The sequence below is a fragment of the Oryx dammah genome, unplaced genomic scaffold (assembly GCF_014754425.2).
Source record: "Oryx dammah isolate SB20612 unplaced genomic scaffold, SCBI_Odam_1.1 HiC_scaffold_8, whole genome shotgun sequence".
Classification (NCBI taxonomy): domain Eukaryota; kingdom Metazoa; phylum Chordata; class Mammalia; order Artiodactyla; family Bovidae; genus Oryx; species Oryx dammah.
In genome coordinates, this window is record NW_024070192.1 from 17,477,718 (window position 1) to 17,504,372 (window position 26,655).

Genomic DNA, 26,655 nt, shown 5'->3' on the forward strand with positions numbered 1-26,655 from the left:
TTCACTGCAACTAGACAGAAGCCTCCACAACAATAAAGACCCAGCACAGCCAAAAAATAATTAATTTAATTAAAAATTTAAAAAATCCTCATTGCAGTTGTGCCCACCTCACACAGTGGGTGGTAAAACTATAGGAGGCTCAGGACAAAGGGTAGACTGAGGTGATAATTAACATGGAGCTACAAAATGAGAAAGTTGTTTCTTTTCTAATTCTTTCCAACCTTCTCTTTTTGGGGGGAGGGTGTACCATGCAACATGTAGTTTCGTCCCTAAATGGGGAACCAAACAAGAATACTGGAATGGGTTGCCATTTCCTACCCCAGAGGATCGTCCTGACTCAGTGATTAAACCCCCTGGAGGGATGGAACCCGAGTCTCTTGCGTCTCCTGCATTACCAGGTGGATTCTTTACCACTGCATCACCTAGGAAGCCACCAGGGAAGACCTCTAATTCTTTCCAGCCTTCTGAAGATATCAAGGGGAAAGTCTCCACGTGCTGCTAGAATGTCATTAACACCTCTTTTTCACTTGCTAATCTCTTAACAGGCTTCTAGCCATGCTGCCAGCTGTGTGATATTTAGCTAGAATATAGTCACATTGTCTTCTTTTTATTTTCTGTATTTTGCAATTACCTACTATCCATGAGATGTGATATTGATTTTTTATTCATAGTAATCATGGTCGATAAAATTAATTTATTTGGGAAAAGATATCATAAATCATATATCCATCGAAGGAATAACATCCAGAATTATATAAAGAACTCTTGTCAATAAGGAAAATGAAAAGAAGTGAAAAAGCAAATAGAAAAATGAGCAAAAGGCATAAACATTTCAAAGAAAGATGATATACAAGGAACCAATGAACAGATGAAAAGTGCTCAGCCACATTAGTCATCAGAGAAATGCGAATTAAAACTACAATCTGATATCCCTGTACACCCACCAGGACTAAAAAGAAAAAAAGACTTTCAATATCAAATGTTGACAGGACTGTGGAGTAATTAGAGCTCTGACTCACTGGTAGTGAGGATGTAATTTATAACAACTACTGTGGGAACCTGGCCATAGTCACTGAACCTGGGCATTTCCATACTGCTCTCTGACCTAGGAATTCAACTCCTGGTATAAACCCAGCAGAAATGAGTCTGTGTGTTCACCAAGAACCATGCATAAGAATACTCATGGCAGCTCTATCATAATAGCCCAAAACTGAAAGCAAGTTACATGTCAGCAGAGAATGGAGAAATACATCCTGTTATATTCGCATAATGGAATACTGTATAAGAGTGAGAATGAATAAATTAAACTACACAAATGTTGAGCCAGACACATTAAAAAGAACAGTCTTTACGGTTCCATTTATGAGACGTTCAAATGCAAATGAAACTAATCTGGGCTGTTACAACTCAGAGAGTGGTAACCTGAGGGTCTGTGTCCAGGAGGCAGTACTAGGCCAGCGGCTGAGAGCTCATAATGTTATTGACCCGGGCGAAAAATTGCTTTTTCTTACTTGAGTGAGAGTCAGTTGATTTGTGTACTTCTTCATATGTGTCGTATGTCAAGAAGAAATGACTTAAATTTGAGTTTTTAAAAGTGAAACATATAAAGACAAGTGTTTCAGGAGGGATAAATGAGGAGTTTGGAATTAACATACACACACTATTATATATAAACCAGATAACCAACAAGAACCTACTGAATAGGTTTGTAAATCACTTTGTGAATCACTTTGCTGTATACCTGAAACTCACACAACATCATAAGTCACCTTTACTCCAATTTAAAAACATAAAGAAAAAATTTTTTCTTTTTAATTTATTTTTTTATTGAAGGATAATAGCTTTACAGAATTTTGTTGTTTTCTGTCAAACCTCAACATGAATCCACCAAATCCGCCATATGTATACATTTATCCCCTCCCTTTTGAAACTCCCTCCCACCTGCTTCCCCATCCCACTCCTTTAGGTTGATAGAGCCCCTGTTTGAGTTTTCTGAGCCATACAGCAAATTCTCATTGGCTATCTATTTTACATATGGTAATGTAAGTTTCCATGTTACTCTTTTCATACATCTCACCCTCTCCTCCCCTCTCCTCACATCCATAAGTCTAAAGAAAAATGTTTTAAAAATAAAGACAAGCATTTAGACAATGAAAATCTGAAGATATGACAGGTCTCCTGAAGATGGAGCTCAAATGGCCCGTGTTCAGGGAATTCTGCTCTTGGTACTCAAGCCTGAATGGTTCTCCCTGGCTTCTCAGGTCCTGTATCATGTCATGGGGCAGTTCAGTGTGGTGGTTAGGAGCACAGATTTGGGAACCTAATGAGCCTGAATTTGAACCTGAGCTCTGCCACTGGCTATATAGAACTTCAGACAAATTACCCAGCCTCTCTGGGCACCAGCTTATTCATCTGTAAATCACCTTTGAGTTGGGCTTGGTTAGTGAGACAGTGTGGTCCAGTGCTGGGCACACAGGATGGCCAGGATAAATGGATCCACACCCAGAGCTGCCTGATGCTGACTCCACAAGACCTGCTGTTTCACACCTCTCTGCATCCCTAAGTGTCTGTTCTTCTGGAACACCCTTCTACCTGGTGGTCATACAGCCCATCCTTCAGTGCCCATCTCAAGCACCTCCTCCTGTGTGATGCCACACCCTACAGGAGGCTTACAAAAAGATTAGGACTCTGAAGGCTCAGATGAGTTAGCGTTTTTAACAATAAAGTATTTTCAAATTAAGGTAAATTTAAATTGGGGCTTCCCAGGTGACTCAGTGGGTGAGGAATCCACTTGCAAGGCAGGAGACTCCAGGGTCGGGAAGATCCCCTGGAGGACGGCATAGCAACCCATTCCAGTATTCTCTCCTGGAGAATCCTGTGGACAGTGGAGCCTGGTGGGCTACAGGCCATGGGGTCGCAGAGAGCTGGATATGACTGAGCACAAATTGAGGTATGTACATTGTTTTTTTAGACATAATTCTACTGCATACTTAATACTACAGTATAGTGTAAACATAATTTTTATAGCCACTGGGAAAGCAAAAATTTTGTGTGACCCCTGCTATTGAGATCTTTGCTTTATTGTGCTGGTCTGGAGCTGAATCTGTAATATCTCCAAGGTACCTTTGTATGGTTTATTTTTCCTTTAGTGGTGGGCACCTTATAGGAGAAGACTGGGAAATACTTGCCGAATAAAAGAATAAAGAGCTTTTCAAATGATTCTAGCGTCTCTGCCATTTCCTGGTGGGGTGGGGCGGAGGCTGGTTCCCTTTGCGTGCCCTTAAGAGCAACAGACACACAGCCCCTTGTGAGGGACCTCATTCACCTCGGTCCAGCATGGGCACCACAAGATGTGTTGTGGGTGAGTGGTTATCACCATGACGTCAGCCTCAAAGGTTAGGGATGTCCCCAAGTCATCCCAGTTCCCTTTACCACCCTATATGGATAGGTCACTCATGAGAGTAACTCCAACTTCTACTTAACCTCTTGGTCACCTAACAGGTTCCCTAAGCCAGGCACTTGCTGATTGAGACTGTGACGCTTCGTTTTCCACTTCTACAAATCGCTGTTGGGCAGGACAGGGAAGAGAGTGGGGAAATTTATTCAGATGTGACCTCACAGGTGACTAAACCCATCTCAGTGCTTTGGTAAAACATAGTTTACTAAAACATGTTTTAGTAAAATATGTAAAAAAAAATATTCCCTTTGCAAAGCAAGGGCTAGAGAACCCCGTCTAAAACCTGAGCAGCCCTCCATGACAGTGGTCATGCCGCCTTCGGCCCGCCCCTCGCCTGCACCCCATCCTCTCCCCAAACGTGCAGGCACTTGCAGAGTACCCTGGCCCAGCCCCTCCGCCCAGAACATCACGCCTCAACTTTCCAGCCTCTGAAATTCCACTCAGAGCTACAGTTATCACCAGTGCCAGATCTGCCGGGATAAGAGATGGGAAAGGCAGGAATTTCAGCCGTCCTGTCTCCTAAGTGGAGACAGAGACAGACAGAAATCAAGTGCGGGTGGGCACCAGAGGAAGCCCCAGGTTTGAGGAGGGGAGGCTTCCTGGAGGAGGCTGATATTTTGGTTACTGATCAGTTTGCTCCCTGTCTCACCCTCTAGAATGTAAGCTCCATGCGGGCAAGAGACCTCATGCCTTGTCCTCGGCTGTCTTTCCAATGCCTGAAAGTCAGGTACAGTGACAGCCACAGCGCAGGGTTTAAGGAGCATCAGTGAAGGAATCGGGGAAGGGCTGAGCTAAGATGTGGCAGATGGGTGGAAGTCTGCCTCTCTGCAGGCTTTTTAGGAGGGAGGTACATTGTGAACAAAGGGCTGGAGTGAAAGGAGATGCTGTCGTGGGGGTGGGGCGGGGCAGAGATTGGTGAGGGATGAGGCTGGAGAGACAGGCAGGGCAGGAGGGCCAGCCAGAGCTCCCCACCTCCCCCACCTTCTTCCTCTGATGAGGTCCCTCTGCCCCCTGGCACTTTCTTTACACCCTAAATCCTGCCTTGTGTTGCATGAGTTCATTCATCAGCACTTACTAAGCACCTACTATGTGCCAGGTGTGGGGCTGGAGGAAAACACCCACCACGTGTGGCATAAGCCAGTCTCCAGTGTGATTGCCCACCCAGTATCACAGCTCATCCTCACAACAGTGCTGGGGAAAGGGACCCCTCCCTCCCTCCTCCCTTCCAGCCATTTATATTTTTAACAAATATATATTGACAGCTTAGTATGTGTCACAGACCAGGAATGTATCACAAGCCAAGACTCCTCACTGGGGTGTGGGAGAGAGTAAACTCAAACAAACTAGCAAGGTAATCTTAGGTGATGATAAGTTCTGTGAAACACATGATAAGTTCTGTGAAAGGCAAACAGGGTGATGTGACCAGGAGTGACTGGTGGGATGCGCTGGATGCATGGTACGGAAGGCTCCCTGAGAAGGTGACATCTAAGTCACCAGCCATGGGAGGAGTGCAGCATGTGCAAAGGTACTGGGGCGGGACAGTGCTCAGGGCCTTGGACGAGCAAAAGGAAGGAGCTCTGCATAGCTGGAGAACTGGAATATTCAATGTGGGTGAAGTGGAGAGTGGAAGGGATGAGACAGAAGAAGAAGCCAGCACCCAGATTAGAAAAAGTTTGTAGGGGCTTCCCTGACACAGTGGATGAGAATCCGCTTTGCAATGCAGGGGACACTGGTTTGATCCCCGATTCAGGAAGATTCCACATGCTGCAGAGCAACTAAACCCGTGCGCCACAACCACATTGAATCCATGCTCTAGAGCTCACGACCCACAGCTACTAAAGTCCACATGCCTAAAGCCCATGCTCCACAACAAGAGAAGCCACTGGAATGAGATGACAAGCCCAAGCACTGCAATGAACAGTAGCCCCTGGCTGCTGCAACTAGAGAAAGCCCACCCAAAGCAATGAAAACCCAACATAGCCATAAATAGATAAAACCTCCTGCTGATACAGATGTTGGAGATGTCTTAAAAAAAAGGGGGTGGTTTGTAGACACTGGATTAATTCTGCAGTGAGATATGAGTCCGTTGAAAGGTTTTAAAGGAGCTAGCTGATGTATTCTGTGTGAGGCTTTAGTAAGACCACGGGGCTACGCTGGAACAAGGCAGGAGACCAGCAGTGGCAGACGGTGGGTGTGGGAGGTAAACCGGGCAGAATTCACTGCAGGAAGCCTGGGTTTCTCTTCCAAACCTGCTTCTCCCCATCTGTCTCATCTCAGAAAATGGCCCCACAGCACACCTGACTGCTCCCTCCAGCCCAAAACTCCCAAGTCCTTCTGGCACATCCTTTCTCCCTTTCACCCTCCACACCCCTTCAGTTCTGCCCATGTTCACATCCAGAAAAGGGGACCATCTCCAGGCCAGGCCAGGCCAGTGCCCAGCTCAGGGGGTGCACCCTGGCAGACGGGCTGTGGGACTGTCTCAGCAACTTCCTGCTTCTCTGGGAAGAAAGTGGAGAGTAGGATTCAGCCACCCGGAGGCTCCGCCAACAGGCAAGGACGATGAAGGGAGCAGGGAGCAAGAGGTGGGGGTGTTGCAAGACAGTGGTGGTGGTGGTGGTGGTTTAGTCACGAAGTCGTGTCCGATTCTTGCAGCCCCATGGACTGTAGCCTGCCAGCCTCCTCCGTCCATGGGATTCTCCAGGCAAGAATACTGGAGTGGGTTGCCATTTCCTTCTCCAGGGGATCTTCCTGATCCAGGAATCAAACCTGGCTCCCCTACATTGCAGGCAGATTCTTTACCAACTGAGCTATAAGGGAAAGACAATGATCAGATCCAAATGATAGACCATGGACTCCAAGGTGGGAGAGGCAGAAGGGAAAACGGGAGGGGTGATGGCCAATGGGGGAGTCCCTGAGTGGGGGTTTTAGACAAAGCACTCATGGAAGGAAACGGGAGCTGGGAGGATGAGAGCGGTGATCAGGGTGGAGGCATGGGCAGTGACCCTGGTAGTGGGTGGCCGGCGGGGCGGAGAAAGCAATGTCAGGAGGCCTGGGTGCTGCGGAGCATCTGTGTGGATGTGGGAGTCGTGGAGAGCCAGGCCAGCAGGCCCGCAGAATGTTGGGGGTGGCGGGGAGGTGATGCACACCAGCGCTGACAGAGGTGTGGCTGCTACAGCTGGTTGATATGTGTTCAGAAGGGCCAGGGGGTTGAAGGAAGAATGATCTGGAAACTGTACAGGGAACGAGAAGGTCACCCCCGCCACCACCGCCCCCCGACCGTCCCCCCAGCCCCTCCCTGAGATTCCTCCTTTTGAAAGGGCTGCTGTGGGTCCCCATCCCCTTCAGAAGGTTGGAGGACACACTGAGAGGCCCAAGGCCCCCAGGAAGGGCTGCAAAGGAGTTGAGAGAGGGGCCTGGACAGGGAGGTGGGCCAAGCTGAGGCCACACCTGGCCAATTTCCCAAGTAGCTGAAGCGGAAGAACAAATGGGCCAGCCCAGCAGGCCTCGTGGGGCAAGAGAAGGTGGTGGCCATGGGTGAAGGCAGAAGAGGGAGCTGTGGAGGAAGACGGTCCCCAAGACGGTGAGAAGTTAATTAGCTCGTAACCCAGGTGGCTCAGTGGTAAAGAACCCACCTGCCAGTGCAGAAGACAAAGGAGACATGGGTTCAATCCCTGGGTCAGGAAGATCCTCTACAGAAGGAAATGGCAACCCACTCCAGTATTCTTGCCTGGAAAATCCCATGGACAGAGGACACTGGCGGGCTACAGTCCATGGGGTCAAAAAGAGTCGGACACGACTGAGCTACTGAGCATACATACACAACGTAGGTTAACAATCCAGTCTTAATTTTTACGTGTTAGTTTGTCTGTTTTTGGCTGTGCTGGATCTTCGTTGTTTTGCTTGGGCTTTCTCCAGACGTGATGTACGGGGTCCTCATTGCCGTGGCTTCTCTTGTTGCAGAGCGTGGGCTCTAGGGCACAAGGGCTCAGCTTAGATGCCATGCTGCCCATGGATTCTTTCCAGAGCAGGGATCGAACCTGTGTCCCCTGCCTTAGCAGGTGGATTCTTAGCACTGGATCACCAAGGAAGTCCATGATCCATTCTTTTCTAGAATTGCCTTGAACCCCGTCCCCCAAAACTGCCAGTACTGTGGCTTCTACCCCTGGTCTTCCCAGGCCAATAGCCCTGGTCTTCCCCAGCCCCCTTCCTCCTGCCCTCATTCTGGGGGAGGGGCCCCCTCTTGACCTGGGGCCCTGAGGTAGCCGAGGGACGTAGGGAGGGCAGGCCCCTCTCCTCACCCCTGCTCCTTGGCAGGTCATCTCCCTGAGAAGCACTGTCTACAGCACAGACACTCTCTTCAACCACCAGGTCTCCCTGCTGTGTTTGCTGTGAAGAAAGCAGGTGGCTCTCAGAGGTCAAGGCCACCTCATCCATGTGTGGAGGTGGGACTTCTCTGACGCTAGCACTGCCTTTGTCTTGTCTGGTGGCTCAGATGGTAAAGAACCTGTCTGCAATGCGAAAGCCCCGGGTTCAGTCGCTGGGTCGGGAAGATACCCTGGAGAGGGGAATGGCTATGCACTCCAGTATTCTTGCCTGGAGAGCCCATGGACAGAGGAGCCTGGGGGGCTATGGTCCACGGAGCCAGAAAGAGTCAGATACGACTGAGCGACTCCTTCACACTTTATCTTGACACGCCCACATGGAACTCATGCTCTAGGAGGGAAATGAGGAGAAAATAGCCCTGTGGGCCACCATCTTGGCTGGTACAAGACAGTAATCCTTTCTGTGTTGACGGAGTGAGGCTAAAGTGTTTCAGGTCAAATTTGAGGAATGGGAGGGTATCAAGCAATCTCAGAAAAAAAACTCTGACCAACTCAGTTCAGTTCAGTTCAGTTCAGTTGCTCAGTCATGTCTGACTCTTTGCAACCCCATGGACTGCAGCACACCAGGTCTCCCTGTCCATCACCAACTCCCGGAGTTTACTCAAACTCCTGTCCATTGAGTCTGTGATGCCATCTAACCATCTCATCCTCTGTCATCCCCTTCTCCTCTGGCTTTCAATCTTTCCCAGCATCAGGGTCTTTTCCAATGAGTCAGTTCTTCGCATCAGGTAGTCAAAGTTTTGGAGTTTCAGCTTCAACATAAGTCCTTCCAATGAATATCAGGACTGATTTCCTTTAGGATAAACTGGTTGGATCTCCTTGCAGTCCAAGGGACTCTCAAAAGTCTTCTCCAACACCACAGTTCAAAAGCATCAATTCTTCGGTGCTCAGCTTTCTTTATAGTCCAACTCTCACATCCATACATGACTACTGGAAAAACCATAGCTTTGACTAGACGGACCTTTGCTGGCAAAGTAATGTCTCTGCTTTTTAATATGTTGTCTAGGTTGGTCATAACTTTTCTTCCAAGGAGCAAGTGTCTTTTAATTTCATGGCTGCGGTCACCATCTTCAGTGATTTTGGAGCCCCCCAAAATAAAGTCTGACACTGTTTCCACTGTTTCCCCATCTATTTGCCATGAAGTAATGGGACCAGATGCCATGATCTTAGTTTTCTGAATGTTGAGCTTTAAGCCAACTTTTTCACTCTCCTCTTTCACTTTCATCAAGAGTCTCTTTAGTTCTTCACTTTCTGCCATAAGGGTGGTGTTATCTGTATATCTGAGGTTATTGATATTTCTCCCATCAATCTTGATTCCAGCTTGTGCTTCATCCAAGGCTAGTAGGATCTTGCCAAGAGAAAGCACTGATCATAGCGAACACCCTCTTCCAACAACACAAGAGACGACTCTACACATGGACATCACCAGATGGTCAATACTGAAATCAGATTGATTATATTCTTTGCAGCCAAAGATGGAGAAGCTCTATACAGTCAGCAAAAACAAGACTGGGAGCTGCCTGTGACTCAGATCATGAACTCCTGATTGCCAAATTCAGGCTTAAATTGAAGAAAGTAGGAAAAACAACTAGACCATTCAGGTATGACCTAAATCAAATCCCTTATGATTATACAGTGGAAGTGACAAATAGATTCAAAGGATTAGATCTGATAGACAGAGTGCCTGAAGAACTATGGATGGAGGTTCATGACATTGTACAGAAAGCAGTGATCGAGACCATTCCCAAGAAAAAGAAATGCAAAAAGGCAAAATGGTTGTCTGAGGAGGCCTTACAAATAGCTGAGAAAAGAAGAGAAGCAAAAGGCAAAGGAGAAAAGGAAAGTTATACCCATTTGAATGCAGAGTTCCAAAGAATATCAAGGAGAGGTAAGAAAGCCTTTCTCAGTGATCAATGCAAAGAAATAGAGGAAAACAATAGAATGGGAAAGACTAGAGATCTCTTCAAGAAAATTAGAGATACCAAGGGAACTTTTCATGCAAAGATGGGCACAATAAAGGACAGAAATGGTGTGGACCTAACAGAAGCAGAAGATATTAAGAAGAGGTGACCAACTCAATCCCCTCGTTATCCATTTTCCAGCCCTGGGCAGCAGTGCAGCTAGACCTGGGCTTTAGGGGTGGCGCCCGGTCCCCAAACCCTGGGATTTCACAGACCAACAGATTTCCAGAACTAAGACTGAGATACAGGTGGGGCTCGGGGAGCCCCAAGAAGGTGCCTCATCTGATTGGAGTGTCAGAAACCGAAGTACGCTCAGAGGTTGGGTGGCTTCATGGAGTCTAGGCCAATGGCATCAGAAAATCTGAATTTGCCTTTTTGGTCAGAGGGAACGCAACCAGTGTCCTGGTGACGACTGATAATGGTAACAGACCCAGCAATCATCCCTCGAGCATTAGTGACACCAGGCAAGGGCACTAGCCTGTCCTCTCAAGTCACCCAACCCCCCCGGATGGGTAGGTCCCATCATGGTGCCCATTTCACAGACAAGTGAGCAGGACCTAGTCTGCCACTGATCTGGCCTCACAGTGACAGACACACCATCGATCCATTCACTCATTTACTTACTCAGAGACTGTTGATGGAGCACCTACTATATGCCAGGCATTGTTATAAGTGATGCAGATTACAATATAGACAAATTCTTGTGAGCTCCTGCCTTCATGGAGAGAGAGCTAAGTAAGAAACAAAGGAAACGTAAGTTAGAGAGCTGGTGTGGTTTAGCAGCCCAGATCACTGGTCCCTCCCAACTTGCTCACCAGGAGAGCATTTTGCCTGGGCTGGAGCCCGTGGGGAGGAGGGTGCTGGCTTAAGAGCTAGGAGCAGTACCCAGAGACAGTATCTCTCCTTGTGAGTCCAACAGAGTGGGACAGAGGTCTGGCCCCTTGAGCCCATCCCTCTCTGGAGACCCTGGACATTGAGTCTCTGAGCTTAAGCCAGGTTTGTGGCCAGTCAATGTTCTAAAAATTAGTTGGTCCTGATTGAGAAGCTCCCAGCATCCCTGGCAGGCACCTCTGGCTCATCCATTTTTCTCTAAATGCAGCTCCCCTTACTTGTGCAGTTGATGCTGGTCGGCACAGACTTTCCTGGGCTGTGACTGGTGGCCAGACACCTGTACGTGGTCTGGGCTTCCTCACAACACGGTGGCCTTGCACTGTTTATATGGCAGCTCTGGGCTCCAAACCTGAGTATCCCTGGAGAACCTGGTGGAAACTGAATTGTCCTTTAGACCCAGCCTTGGCAGTCACATCATATCAGTTCTGCCATTCTCTATTGTCACCATACTCTCTAAGTTTCGCTCAGCTCCAAGAGGAGGAGACATAGACCCCACTTCTTGATGGGCCAAGGGTCAAAGAATAGATGGAAGTATTTTAGAACTGCCCTGCACAGCTAGGAATGGTCATATCAGAGGGTGAATTTGGGATGTCTGAGAGCAGACTCTACACAAGAGGCCATAGGACCTCACATGACATCAAGCTGCCAAGAAAGAAAGAGAAGGATCTTGGGACTTCCCTGGTGGTCCAGTGGTTAAGAATCTGCCTTCCAATACAGGGGACACAGGTTTGATCCCTGATAGAGGAGCTAAGATCCCACATGCCATGGGGAAGCTAAGCCTGAATGCCACAACTAGAGAGAAACCCTTGCACTGCAACTAAGACCCAACACAGTCAAAAACAAATAAATATTTTTAAAAAAAGAAAGAGAAGGGTCTTCCGGAAGGCAGTAGATATGGGCTTGGAGAGGAGACGGAGCAGAGAGAGGCTAAGAAGGTGAAAGCTCTGTTCTGTTCACCTGTGGACACCTCAGCCCAGAGGACTGAGGACTCCTGTGCTGGCTGGATGGTTCTGGGGGCTTGGAGAGCCCCTTCTCCAGGGCAGGGGGCCTGAATCAGTACCCAGCACTGGGGAGAAAGGAGAGAGGGTTCCTGCATTCAGTGAACCTGGAAGTGTCATGGGCCCAACTCTTCAGGGTTTTTGCAAGGAGCTATTGAGGGAGCATTAGGGATACCAGATCCCACTGCCCAGATCATAGCCACCACCGTGAAATCTGGGAAGTGAAACTGTTTCAAGGTCAACTTTCTCGTTTGTTGTTTGAGGTTAGCTTTCAGTGGCTCCCCTGCTTGGAGCTGCAGGCCTGAGGCCTGAAACACACCGAAACTTGCCTGGGGGATGTGGGAGAAGGGAGGCCATGGGCACCCAGGTGACCCCTGCGGGGATTCCCAGGGGGAGGCAGGGCAGTAAACTCACAGGGCCCTTCTCTGACACCGCAGCAGAGGGTGGGGGCCGGGAGCCAGGGGGCAGGACATGGGTTCTGGCCTGGCTGAGAATCAGCGTGGGTTTTGGTGGCAGTTCCACCAGGAAGATCTCTGTGACCTTCAGAAGTCACTTCACTCTCGAGCACCCAGTTTCCTCATCCATCAAATGTCAGGTCACTTGATCTTTAAGACTCTCCTCTGGTGACATCTCATGATGATGCTTCTGCCTGGAGAGACCTCATTCACTCCAAGCCTGTTCTTTTAGCCCCGACCCAGAGCCTGATGACTGAACAAACACGCAGGAAGGAGACTTCCCTAAAGATGAGGACCTGGATTTGGCCCAGAGCCACCTTGATCTCAGACTGAGTCCTTAGCTAAACCTGCCACCTCCCAACCTGTTCCATTCACAGGGAGGATGGGGAGAATGTGGATGGTTTGGGGTGTGTCCATCTGTGGGTCCACCGCAGGGACACAGATGGACACATCAGCCCTCCTTCTCCAGGGATCAGGAGCATCCTCCCCCAGTCCTTCTCCATCAGCACCACTGTCCAGCCGCCCACCAGGCAGGACACTGAGGGAAGAAGTGGATAAGTGCAAGGCTTGGGCACCCATCCCTGATGAGTTCAGGCCCCCAACACAGACTGTCCCTGAGGCCAGGACTTTTCGGGGCTTGTCACAATGGTTATTAATCATTTTGGATAATTGGTGTTTAATAGTCCTCTTCCTTGCCAGACTGGAAGCTCCATGAGGGCAAGGATGAGGTCTGGTTCCATGCTTTATCCCCAAAACTTGGAACTGTGATTAGGAAATCAATCCTGAATATTCATTGGAGGGACTGAAGCTGCAGCTCCAATACTTTGGCCACCTGATGCGAAGAACTGACTCCTTAGAAAAGACCCTGATGCTAAGAAAGATGGAAGGCAGGAGGAGAAGGGAACCACAGAGGACGAGATGGTTGGATGGCATCATGAACTCAATCGACACGAGTTTGAGCAAGCTCCGGGAGATGGTGATGGATAGGAAAGCCTGGCATACTGCAGTCCATGGGGTTGCAAAGAGTCGGACACAACTGAGCAACTGAACAACAAGGTACCCTTAATAACTGGTGATACAGTGATTGACTGAGTACTTTTGAAGAGCTTTTAATCTAGTAAGGAAGATTAGGCACATATGAATACTATGATGAAAAGGCTTTCTTAGTATATATACATGTAACTGAATCACTTTGCTGTACAGCAGAAATTAACATTGTAAATCAACTATACTTCAATAAAATTTTTAAAAAGCCTTCCACGTTATCCAACACTTATTATCGATACACCAGCTAACATACAGGCTAAAGTTGCCAGATTTAGCAAAAAAAAAATACAGGACACCCAGTAACATTTTAATTTCAGGTAAACACCCAATGATTTTTTTGTTTGTTTGTTAGAATTTGAGTACCTTTATTGTCTTAATATGGTTTTTGGTGGTTTTTTTTGCCACACCATGCAGCAGCTGGCATCTTGGTTCCCTGACCAGGGACAGAACTCATGCCCCTTGCACTGGAAGCGGAGACTCTTAACCACTGGACTGCCAGTGTTTTGTTTTTTTATTTAAGCATAGTCTGAGTGAACTCCCAGCGTTGGTGATGGACAGGGAGGCCTGGCGTGCTGCGATTCATGGGGTCGCAGAGTCCTACACGACTGAGCCACTGAACTGAACTGATGTCCCACAAAATACAGGTGTCCTGCCTTTTACCAGGCAGCCCTATGCCAGGCCAGTCTCCTGTCCTCATACCAAACCTAAGGGATGGATATTGTTATTATGTTCCTTTACCAAGGGAACCGAGGCCCAGAAGGGATGAGTAACCTGCCTGAGGTCACACAGCGGAAACGCGGCCAAACCAGAGGGAGGTCCTGAGGAGCTGGAGCCCCGGGTCAGCCTGCTTAGTCTCTGTACTCGGCTGATTCTCAACAACTGCTCATAAAGGGTGGACACTGGGACCCAACGGAGAAAGGTCATTTGCCGAGAAGGACAATAGTTTGGGTCTGGAACTGGGGATAAGAGAGCGTGGATCCGTTCTCTCCACGGTGCATCGATGGGTCGCTGCACAGAGAGGGCCCTTGTCCCCAAGCTTCCCTGCCCTCCTTGCCCCTTCCGCTGGGACCCGGGGAGGAGAGCAGGCTGGTGCGAGCGGAGGCGGCTAAGCAGTTTCCAAATAGGAAAACCAGCGGCTGCGGGGCCCCAGGACGAGGCCGGGCGTTCCCAGGCTGCCTGCGCCGTGAGTCACCCGGGCCGCAGCAGGCGGCTCATAGGAATGCGGCCCGGCCAATCGCCTGGCAGCGGGTGGGCGGCGGGCAGGCGAGGGAACTGCGGTCTTGAGAGGCTGCCGGTGACTAAGCAAGACCCTCCCTGCGGGTCCCTGCTGGACCCCCAGCGTCTGGCTGCTCCCCTGCAAGGCAGGGGAGGACACGCCCCCTTGGACACTGCTGGGGGGGTCCCCTCCACTCCTCCCTCCAGGCAAACGTGTCCGCTGAAGTCCAAGGGTTGTGCAGGGGCCTCCGAAGGGGATGGAGGGGTAAACAGTCCAACAAAACAGTCCAGAAGATGCAAGAGAGGAAGGTGGGGAAAATACGCTACAGTAGGGCATGGCAGCCCACTTCAGTGTTCTTGCCTGGAGAATCCCATGGACAGAGAAGCCTGGCAAGCTACAGTCCATGGGGTCGCAAAGAGCCCCACACGACTGCATTCACTGAGCATGAACACACGCATGCATCCTTTCTAATTTTAACTTACTTTTTTTCTTCAAATAAGTTGTATGAGTCATATGCCTTGGAAATGTAGAGATACAAGTATCTCCAAGAGAGATTTGTACACTTGTTTTAACAGCAATGGGATTCCCTGATAGCTCAGTTGGTAAAGAGTCTGTCTTCAATGCAGGGGACCCCAGTTCAATTCCTGGGCCGGGAAGATGGCTGGAGAAGAGATAGGTTACCCACTCCAGTATTCTTGGGCTTCCCTGTGGCTCAGCTGATAAAGAATCTGCTGCAATGCAGGAGACCTGAGTTCAATCCTGAGTTGGGAAGATCCCCTGGAGAAGGGACTGGCTACCTACTGCAGTATTCTAGCCCAGAGAATTTCATGGACTGTATTAGTCCATGGGGTTGCAAAGAGTCTGAGTGACTTTCACTTTCATAGCAACAGTATTCACAAGCATCAAATGATGGAAGCCAAGGCACCCAAAGAGGAATTAATGGATAAACAGAATGTGGGATACAGGGACAATGGAATAGAATTCAATCTTAAAAAAGATGGAGATTCTGACACATGCTACCACATGGATGAATCCTGAGGGCGTTATGGGAATGGATAGAAGCCAAGGCCAGAAAGGCGAAGATGTAAGATTCCTCTTATATAAGAGGCCTAGAAAGTGGACCCATAGGAAAAGATCCTGATGCCGGGAAAGACTGAAGTCAGGAGGAGAAGGGGACGACACAGGATGAGATGGTTGGACGGCATCACCAACTCGATGGACATGAGTTTGAGCAAGCTCCGGGAGATGGTGAAGGACAGGGAAGCCTGGCGTGCTGCAGTCCATGGGGTCGCAAAGAGTCGGACACGACTGAGAGACTGAGCAACAAACACCAGGAGTGGCCAAATTCAGAGACAGAAAGAGGAAGGGTGGTTGCCAGGGGCTGGAGGAGTTACTGATTAGTGGGTACACAGCTTCAGTATTACAAGATAAAAAGATTTCTGGAGATGGATGGTGGTGATGGTTACACAATGATGTGAATATGCTTAATGCCATGGAACTGTATACTTAAAAATGGCCAAGATGGGGCTTCCTTGATGGCTCAGTGGAAAGAATCCACCTGCCAGCGCAGGAGACACAGGTTCGATCCTTGATCCGGGAAAGTCCCACATGCCTCAGGGCAACTAAGTCCACAAGCCACAACTACTGAGCCTGAGCTCTGGAGCCCTGGAGCAGCAACTACTAAAGCCCATGCACCCTACAACCTGTGCATGGCAACGAGAGAAGCCATCACAATGAAAAACTCATGCACAGCAACTGGAGAGCAGCCCCCACTTGCTGTAACCAGAGAAAAGCGTGTGCAGCAATGAAGACCTCACACAGCCGGAAACAAGCAAAGACATATTTTTTTAATCTAAAAAAAATGGTTAAGATGGGTACTTCCTGGCGGTTCAGCAGTTAAGAATCTGCACTTCCATTGCAAGGGGTGAGAGTTTGATTCCTGGTCAGGGAACTAACATTTCACACACTGTGTAGTGTGGCAAAAAAATAAAAAATAAAAAAATGGTTATGATAAATTTTATGTTATGTGTATTCTGCAAAAAAGAAGAAAAATCTAAAGGTACAAAAGTCACTCCTGGTCCAGCAACCCTCCAATTCCTTCACCCAAAACACCTATAGGTTTCCAGTGTTTGTGTGTTCTTCCAGAGAGAGTCTGTGCATATACAAGCTAATACGTATATACGTGTCTATGTGTAAATAAAATATGTATCAGTTCAGTTCAGTTCAGTCGCTCAGTCGCGTCCGACTCTTTGCGACCCCGTGAATCGCAGCACGCCAGGCCTCCCTGTCCATCAAACTCCCAGAGTTCACCCAAACCCATGTGCATCGAGTCGGTGATGCCATCCAGCCATCTCATCCTCTGTTGTCCCCTTCTCCTTCTGCCCCCAATCCCTCCCAGCGTCAGAGTCTTTTCCAAAGGGTCAACTCTTCACATGAGGTGGCCAAAGTATTGGAGTTTCAGCTTCAGCATCAGTCCTTCCAATGAACACCCAAGACTGATCTCCTTTAGGATGGACTGGTAAATAAAAACATGTACAAAAGTTTATATCAGTTCAGTTCAGTTGCTCAGTCGTGCCCAACTCTTTGTGACCCCATGGACTGCAGCATGCCAGGCCTCCCTGTCCATCGAGAACTCCTGGAGTTTACTCAAACTCATGTCCATTGAGTCAGTGATACCATCCAACCATCCCAACCTCTGTTGCCCCCTTCTCCTGCCTTCAATCTTTCCCAGCATCAGAGTCTTTTCAAATCAGTCAGTTCTTCACATCGGGTGACCAAAGTATTGGAGCTTCAGCTTCAGCATCAGTCCTTCCAATGAATATTCGGGACTGATTTCCTTTAGGATGGACTGGTTGGGTCTCCTTGCAGTCCAAGGGACTCTCAAGAGTCTTCTCCAACACCACAGTTCAAAACCATCAATTCTTCGGTGCTCAGCTTTCTTTATAGTCCAACTCTCACATCCATACAGAACTATTGGAAAAACCCTAACTTTGACTAGATGGACCTTTGTTGGCAAAGTAATGTCTCTGCCTTTTAATATGTTGTCTAGGTTGGTCATAACTTTCCTTCCAACAAGCAAGTGTCTTAATTTCATGGCTGAAGTCACTATCTACAGTGATTTTGGAGCCCCCCAAAATAAAGTCTGTCATTGTTTCCACTGTTTCCCCATCTATTTCCCATGAAGTGATGGGACCAGATGCCATGATCTTAGTTTTCTGAATGTTGAGTTTTAAGCCAACTTTTTCACTCTCCTCTTTCACTTTCATCAAGAGTCTCTTTAGTTCTTCGTTTTCTGCCATAAGGGTGGTGTCATCTGCATATCTGAGGTTGTTGATATTTCTCCCGGGAATCTTTTTTTTTTTTTAAGTAAGGGGCAGTTTTATTCTTATTTCCAACATTCAAATAGCACTATACAATAAAACAATTCTATAAAATGACATTTTACTGCAATTTCCTAATGAAGGGATATCCCTTCTTGACCCTCCCCCACAGAGTTTCAGTCCCCAGAGCAGGCTTCCTGTCAGAAAGCAGCTATTGCTTCATCCTGCCCTGAGGAAGGAGTTTCAAGCACCACACCGTTATTTTCTGAAATTTTCTTCCTCCTACAGCCGATAATCCTCAGGTGGAGACCAAACTCTTGGAAAAGCCTCTCTTTCTTCTTGTGTGTACTCATCTAGACATCTGGGCACTTTTCGTGGTTGAGGAAGCTCTTCTGTTAAATTCTTAAGAATATCTTCTGGTATATCTTCATCTGGGAAAAGATGCAACCTCTGCATCAGAGTTCTTCTGTGAAGGTTTTTTGGCAGCATGCCATAAATAGCTAGTTTTACAATTGCTACTGGATCCTTCTGGTGAAGCTGAGCCACTGTTACTTGTTTAAATCCACCTGGGTAGCCAGTATGTGAGGAGTACACTTTTTGCTCCCACTTGTTTCCAGAAAAGGCAATGTGCCTTGTGTTCATGATGACAATATGATCCCCACAGTCACTCAGTTGATGGTACACAGGCTTATGCAATCCTTGAAGTCTAACTGATGCCAAGGCAGCAAGCTTGCCAGGGGCCTGCATCTTCCCATCTAGGAGATACCAAACTTGGGCAAAAGTGGCCCATTGCTGCGGCGCCCGGGACAGACTCGCCACGCTCCCAAGGGGCGGCTCCGTGCTTCCGCCCCTCCCGGCAATCTTGATTCCAGTTTGTGCTTCATCCAGTCCAGCCTTTCTCATGATGTACTATATGTATGCCCTATATGTATGTATATTCACTCTTCTAAGAACTTTTTTATTGAGATATAGCTGATGTACAACATTATATAGGTTACAGATATATAAAACAGTGTTTCATAATTTGTAAAGGTTATACTACGCTTATAGTTATTATAAAATATGGGCTATATTCCATTTGTTGAATGGTAGATTCTTGTAGCTTACTTATTTTAGACAAAACAGTTTGTATCGCTAATCCTCTACCACTGTCTTGCCCTTCCCCACTTCCATCTCCCCACTGGTAACCACTAGTTTGTTCTCTATATCTGTGAGTCTGTTTCTTTTAGTTATATTCACTAGTTTCTTTTATTTTTTGGATTCCACACATCCATGATATCATACAGTGTTTGTCTTTCTCTGTCTGACGTATCACTTAGCATAATACCCTCCCAGTCCATCGATGTTGTTGCAAATGGCAGAATTTCATTCTTTTTTATGGATAATATTCCATTGCCTATATATATCAGTTCAGTTCAGTTCAGTCGCTCAGTCATGTCCAACTCTTTGCAACCCCATGAATCGCAGCACACCAGGCCTCCCTGTCCACCACCATCTCCCGGAGTTCACTCAGACTCACGTCCTTCGAGTCCGTGATGCTATCCAGCCATCTCATCCTCGGTCGTCCCCTTCTCCTCCTGCCCCCAATCTCTCCCAGCATCAGAGTCTTTTCCAATGAGTCAACTCTTCACATGAGGTGGCCAAAATACTGGAGCTTCAGCTTTAGCATCATTCCTTCCAAAGAAATCTCAGGGCTGATCTCCTTCGGAATGGACTGGTTGGATCTCCTTGCAGTCCAAGGGACTCTCAAGAGTCTTCTCCAACACCACAGTTCAAAAGCATCAATTCTTCGGCGCTCAGCCTTCTTCACAGTCCGACTCTCACATCCATACATGACCACAGGAAAAACCATAGCCTTGACTAGACGGACCTTAGTCGGCAAAGTAATGTCTCTGCTTTTGAATATACTATCTAGGTTGGTCATAACTTTTCTTCCAAGGAGTAAGCGTCTTTTAATTTCATGGCTGCAGTCACCATCTGCAGTGATTTTGGAGCCCCAAAAAATAAAGCCTGACACGGTTTCCACTGTTTCCCCATCTATTTCCCACGAAGTGATGGGACCAGATGCCATGATCTTCGTTTTCTGAATGTTGAGCTTTAAGCCAACTTTGTCACTCTTCACTTTCACTTTCATCAAGAGGCTTTTTAGCTCCTCTTCACTGTCTGCCATAAGGGTGGTGTCATCTGCATATCTGAGATTATTGATATTTCTCCCGACAATCTTGATTCCAGCTTGTGTTTCTTCCAGTCCAGCGTTTTTCATGATGTACACTGCATATAAGTTAAATAAGCAGGGTGACAACATACAGCCTTGACGTACTCCTTTTCCTATTTGGAACCAGTCTGTTGTTCCATGTCCAGTTCTAACTGTTGCTTCCTGCCCTGCATACAGATGTCTCAAGAGGCAGGTTAAGTGGTCTGGTATTCCCATCTCTTTCAGAATTTTCCACAGTTTATTGTGATCCACACAGTCAAAGGCTTTGGCATAGTCAATAAAGCAGAAATAGATGTTTTTTGAAACTCTCTTGCTTTTTCCATGATCCAACGGATGTTGGCAATTTGATCTCTGGTTCCTCTGCCTTTTCTAAAACCAGCTTGAACATCAGGGAGTTCATGGTTCACGTATTGCTGAAGTTTGGCTTGGAGAATTTTGAGCATTACTTTACTAGCATGTGAGATGAGTGCAATTGTGCAGTAGTTTGAGCATTCTTTGGCATTGCCTTTCTTTGGGATTGGAATGAAAACTGACCTTTTCCAGTCCTGTGGCTACTGCTGAGTTTTCCAAATGTGCTGGCATATTGAATGCAGCACTTTCACACATCTCTCAGGATTTGAAACAGCTCAACTGGAATTCCATCACCTCCACTAGCTTTGTTCATAGTGATGCTTTCTAAGGCCCGCTTGACTTCACATTCCAAGACGTCTGGCTCTAGATGAGTGATCACATCATCATGATTATCTGGGTCATGAAGATCTTTTTTGTACAGTTCTTCCATGTATTCTTGCCACCTCTTCTTAATATCTTCTGCTTCTGTTAGGTCCATACCATTTCTGTCCTTTATCGAGCCCATCTTTGCATGAAATGTTCCCTTGGTATCTCTAATTTTCTTGAAGAGATCTCTAGTCTTTCCCATTCTGTTGTTTTCCTCTATTTCTTTGCATTGATCGCTGAAGAAGGCTTTCTTATCTCTTCTTGCTATTCTTTGGAACTCTGCATTCAGATGCTTATATCTTTCCTTTTCTCCTTTGCTTTTCACCTCTCTTCTTTTCACAGCTATTTGTAAGGCCTCCCCAGACAGCCATTTTGCTTTTTTGCATTTCTTTTCCATGGGGATGGTCTTGATCCCTGTCTCCTGTACAATGTCACGAACCAGCACATCTTATTTATCCATTCATTTGTTGATGACACTTAGTTTGCTTCCATATCTTGGCAACTGTAAATAGTGCTGCTATGAACATTGGGGTGCATGTGTCTTTTTGAATTAGTTTTTTGGGATGTGGCTTCCCAGGTGGCACAATGGTAAAGAATCTGCCTGCCAAAGCAGGAGATGTGGGTTTGATCCCTAGGTTGGGAAGATCCCCTGGAGTAAGAAATGGCAACAGACTCCAGTATTCTTGTCTGAAGAATTCCATGGACAGAGAAGCCTGGTGAGCTACTGTCCACAGGGTTGCAAAGAGTTGGATGTGACTGAGCATGCACGCATACACCCAGGAGTGAAATTGCTGGGTCATATGGTAGCAAAGAGGAGAGTGAAAAAGTTGGCTTAAAGCTCAACATTCAGAAAACGAAGATCATGGCATCTGGTTCCATCAGTTCATGGCAAATAGATGGGGAAATAGTGGAAACAGTGACAGACTTTATTTTGGGGAGTTCCAAAATCACTGCAGATGTGACTGCAGTCAGGAAATTAAAAGACACTTACTCCTTGGAAGGAAAGTTAGCCTAGATAGCATATTGAAAAGCAGAGATATTACTTTGCCAACAAAGGTCTGTCTAGTCAAGGCTATGGTTTTTCCTGTGGTCATGTATGGATGTGAGAGTTGGACTGTGAAGAAAGCTGAGCACCGAAGAATTGATGCTCCCGAACTGTGGTGTTGGAGAAGACTCTTGAGAGTCCCTTGGACTGCAAGGAGATCCAACCAGTCCATCCTAAGGGAGATCAGTCCTGGGTGTTCATTGGAAGGACTGATGCTGAGGCTGAAACTCCAATACTTTGGCCACCTCATGCGAAGAGTTGACTCATTGGAAAAGACTCTGATACTGGAAGGGATTGGGGGCAGGAGGAGAAGGGGATGACAGAGGATAAGACGGCTGGATGGCATCACCGACTGGATGGACATGAGTTTGAGTGAACTCCGGGAGTTGGTGATGGACAGGGAGGCCTGGTATTCTGCGATTCATGGGGTCGCAAAGAGTCGGACATGACTGAGCGACTGAACTGAACTGAATGATAGCTCTATTTTTAGTTTTTTTTGAGAAGATTCCATACTGTTTTACACAATGGTACACCTTTTCTTTTTTTAAAAAAAAAAAAGAAATGCAAACAGCAGCATACTCTGTACCTTAGTTTTTCCATTTAAAATACAGCTTGCTTGCAAACTGTTATATTTAGAATGGATAAAAAAACAAGGCCCTACTGTATAGCACAAGGAACTATATTTAGTATTCTATGATAAACCATAATGGAGAAGACTGTTTAAAAAAGAACATGCGTATTTGTATGTATAACTGAATCACTTTGTGGTACAACAGAAATTAACACAACATCATTAACAAATTATATTTCAATTAAAATTTTCCTGTTAATTACATCTTGGAGACCTATATATACCAAAGCCTAAAAAACGTCCTCTTTTTTTATTTTTATTTTTTTAATTTTTTTTAACGTCCTCTTTTTTTTTAAGCAGCTCTCTTGAGACATAATTTATATGAAAATTTATCCATGATAAGTAAACTGTTCAGTGATTTCTGTGTGCATGTGTGTGTGCCCAGTCACTTAGTCATGTGTTTGACTTTTGCAACCCCATGGACTGTAGCCTGCCAGGCTCCTCTGTACATGGGAGTCTCCAGGCAAGAATACTGGAGTGGGTTGCCATTTCCTACTCCAGGGATCTTCCCATCCCAGGGACTGAACCCGAGTCTCTTGCGTCTTGTGCGTTTCCTGCACTGGCAGGCAGATTCTTTTACCACTGTGCCACCTGGAAAGCCCAATGATTTCCAGTAAACTTATATGGAGTTGTGCAACTTTGACCACAATCCAGTTTTAGAATATTTCCATCATCCCAAAAGTTCCTTTGGGTCTTTTACAGTTTAACCCTTCCTCTCACCCCTAGTTCAGCCAAATGCTAATCTGCTTCCTGTCTTTATGCATTTGTCATCCCTGGAAATTTCATATGAAAAGAATCATAGGATACACAGTCTTTTGTGTCTAGCTTCTTTCACTAAACATAATGCCCTTGAGGTTCATCCATGCTGATTATATTTAGTTAGTTTGTTCCTGAATAATATCCGTTGTATGGATATTTCACATTTCATTTATCCTTTCACGAGCTGATGGATAATAGGATGTTTCCAGGTTTTTCTATTATGAATAATTCTGCTGCAAATACATACAAGCCTTTGTGTGGGCATATATTTTTATTCCTCTTCATTTGATAACCTAGGAGGATTGCTGGGTTGTGTGGTAATTTTGTGTTTAACTTTTTAAGAAACTGCTAAGTGTTTTTACAAAGTGCTGCACCATTTTACACTCCCACCAGTGATAAGTGAAGATTCCAATTTCTCCACATCCTCAACACTTGCTGTCATTTATCTTTTTGAGGAAGACCATGGGGCTTCCCAGGTGGCTCAGCTAGTAAAGAATCCGCCTGCAATGAGGGAGACCTGGATTCAGTCCCTGGGTTGGGAAGATCCCCTGCAGAAGGGAATGGCTACCTACCCCAGTATTCTGACCTGGAGGATTCCATGGACTGTATAATCCATGGGGTTGCTAAGAGTCAGATGTGACTGAGCGACTTTCACTTCACCTCTTCATGGCAGAAGATGTGCAGGTTATCTCATGTGATTTTCAACTGCATTTCACTGGGAATTCCCTGGAGGTCCAGTGGTTAGAACCCCATGCTTTCACTGCAAGGACTCAGGTTTAATCCCTGGTCGGGGAACTAAGATCCCGCAAAATTGCACTTCCCTAATGGTAAATAAAATTGAACATTTTCATATGCTCATTAAGCCATTCATATCTCTTTTTTGATAATATGTCCATTTACATCTTTTGTTCATTTTTCAACTTAGCTGTCTTCTTAGTATTGAGTTGTAAGACCTCATTTTGTAGTAGTCTGTTGTATGAATGGTCGTGGTTTGTTTTTTCCTATTGATATTGCTTTAAGTTCTTCATTTTATGTATATTTTATAGTGGGCAGAATATATTAGTATAGTAATGTATGTCACTGATATAAATAAGTAAACAAATATATTTGGGGGATACATCTTCAAATTATTTTCCTGAGGGGGGAAATCAGTAAAGCTTGGTGACTCCTGGCTTGAGCCTTTATCCCCCTCCTGCCCTTCCTCACTAGCCTCATCTCATCCTTCAGGCCTATTCCAGCCATCCTGAGATTTGCAGAAATCCTGTTGAAAGCATGCTCCTCTGGCTGCCGTGGGACCCCAAAGAGACTGACCAGTATCCCCTAACCAGTGGGGTAAACTGAGGCCCAGAGGAGGCCCACCTGGGGCAGTATCAGCACAACCTGACTTTCCAGGGCCCTCTGCCATGACCAGAGCCCTTTCCTTAACTTGGGGATACACAAGAAGGATGACACAATGATGTGTTCTCACTGGGGTTCCCTGACCCCAGCAGGGCAAAGAGAGGGCAAAGTTCAAGAGTAAGGGCTGAGGCTGCTTTTCACTCCTGTACGCTGTCCTGGCCACCCTTCATCTGCATCTGCCCAGCCTGATGACGCGGCCTCACTCACACGCCAAGCTAAGAGCTCTCCAAGGGACTGGACTCTGCTTGTCATTTCCTTCCTCCCTGGTTGGTCCTTTCATCTCCTTCATCATCTCCATCATCATCATTGCAGACTCTGTGTACCCCATATGTGACATACAGCACCCCATTTAATCTTCCTACCATTCTTGTGAGATGGAATTTACTTGTTTCAGATATTTTTAAAGCTTATTGCCTTTATTTTTAATTAATTTATAATTAGTTTGTGGCTGCTTTGGGTCTTTGTTGCTGTGCGCAGCTTTCTCTACTTGGGTATGTGGGCTTCTCATTGCGGTGGTGTCTCTTGCTGCAGAGCAAGGGCTCTAAAACACGGGCTCTATAGCTGTGACCTGCAGCTCAGTTCTTCCACAGCATGTGGAATCTTCTCAGATCAGGGATCGGGCCCATGTCCCCTGCACTGGCAGGTGTATTCTCAACCACCGGACCACCAGGGAAGTCCCTGCTTATTCCATTTTGCAGAAAAAGAAATGGAGGCTCAGGGAGGTTATGTGACTTATCCCCAGGGAGAGAGGAGGAATTCAAACACAGGTCTGACAAGAATTACAAACCCCACTTTTGACAGGATGCTGATGAGCATGAAAATCTGCAAGGTTACTCTGTAATTACACTCTGCACTTTCACTTTCCTCTTGAGGAAGCATTTCCACTGGAAAACTCCAGCCCTGTCTGAGCTGAACTAAAAGAAGAGGGATCTGTGGACACCAAGACAGTCCAGGGGGAAGGGGCAGGGAGTGGAGCAGAGGGTCAGGGCCCCTGGGGCTTCTAGTATCAGCTCCCAGCAGCTCAGATCTGATGACCCAGCCTCAGCTCCTGAACATCCATGAGTGTCTCCCAAATTCAATCCACACTCCTTTGCTTGGCATTCAAAGCCTTTCCCTCCTCCAGCTTCAGTTCCTGCTCCTCTCTGTGCTTGCCTCCAGGTTTCTGTTCACATTGTTCCCTGTATTCAGAATGCCCTTTCTTCCCCGTTCCCCCAGATGCAACACTCAAACTCTGGTCATCCTTCAAGCCCCAGTCTACATGCATCCTTCCCTGATGTCTTTAACTGCAGATGACATCTCTCTCTGAATTCTCACAGCCCCTTGGTTCATACATCTCTGAGGGCATATTCCATCACCCCACCAGCAGTAAGTATTTACTGTTATCCTGCTCAGCATCTGTCTTCCTTCTAATCATAACACCCTAGTCTTCCGTGGGAAATCTCATATCCCTGAGCTTCAATCACGTGATTCAGAAGAAGCTAACCACCCCAGGATCAAGAGAGGAGTCAGAGCGTTACATCTTCTCTCAAACCACTCCCATCCCCACCACTGACCAGTACAGAGACTGGTTCAGGGAGGGGCCTGAGATGGGCCAGTCAGAGTCAGTTAAATAAGGGCTTTTCTGGTGTGGCCAGGAAATGGGCCCATTCTTTCAAGTGGGACTGACAATCACAGAATATGGTCCTAGGAGTATGAGCGTCCCTAAGAATAAAGCCAAAATAGAGGGAGCAAAGACGTGCAGAGTTCACATGACATGTGATAGGACCTGGATCCAACCAAACCTGAAGCTGGAATCTCTTTGGACATGGGGACAAAATATTTCCGTTTTGATACTGATTCAGTTTGGATAACTTAAAACATGGACTTAAGGCACTAGCTAACTTAGGGGACCAACAGAGAACGAAAGGAAAAGATTTCAGCTTCGATAAACTGTAGAATTTTGCAATCAGAAAATCTAGAGTCAGTGTTAATTTTGGCATACACACACACCACACATATATTTCAAAAAGTAACATTTCAGAAAATAACATTTGAAACTGAATTGCTTTCAGAAGTGAGAAGCACGCAATGTTTTCTCTCCAGAGGTCATGTTACTCGCAACTGAAAACTCCCAGACTGATTTACTCTCTGGTGCTCTGGTTTTCTAGTAGCTAATGTCCTACT

The 26,655-nt window shown here is 46.7% G+C and overlaps 1 protein-coding gene across 1 annotated transcript in view; it reads right to left on the reverse strand.

Annotated features, from left to right (window-relative positions):
- Positions 1 to 17,761: 17,761 nt before the first annotated feature.
- LOC120866575 (39S ribosomal protein L13, mitochondrial-like) overlaps positions 17,762 to 26,655 on the reverse strand; it is a 52,809-nt gene continuing 43,915 nt past the window's right edge. The window contains exon 2 of the mRNA XM_040244366.1: positions 17,762 to 18,588. Within this exon, the coding sequence (XP_040100300.1) occupies positions 18,010 to 18,588 (579 nt within the window). The 3' untranslated portion in view covers positions 17,762 to 18,009. The remainder of the gene's footprint in view (positions 18,589 to 26,655) is intronic.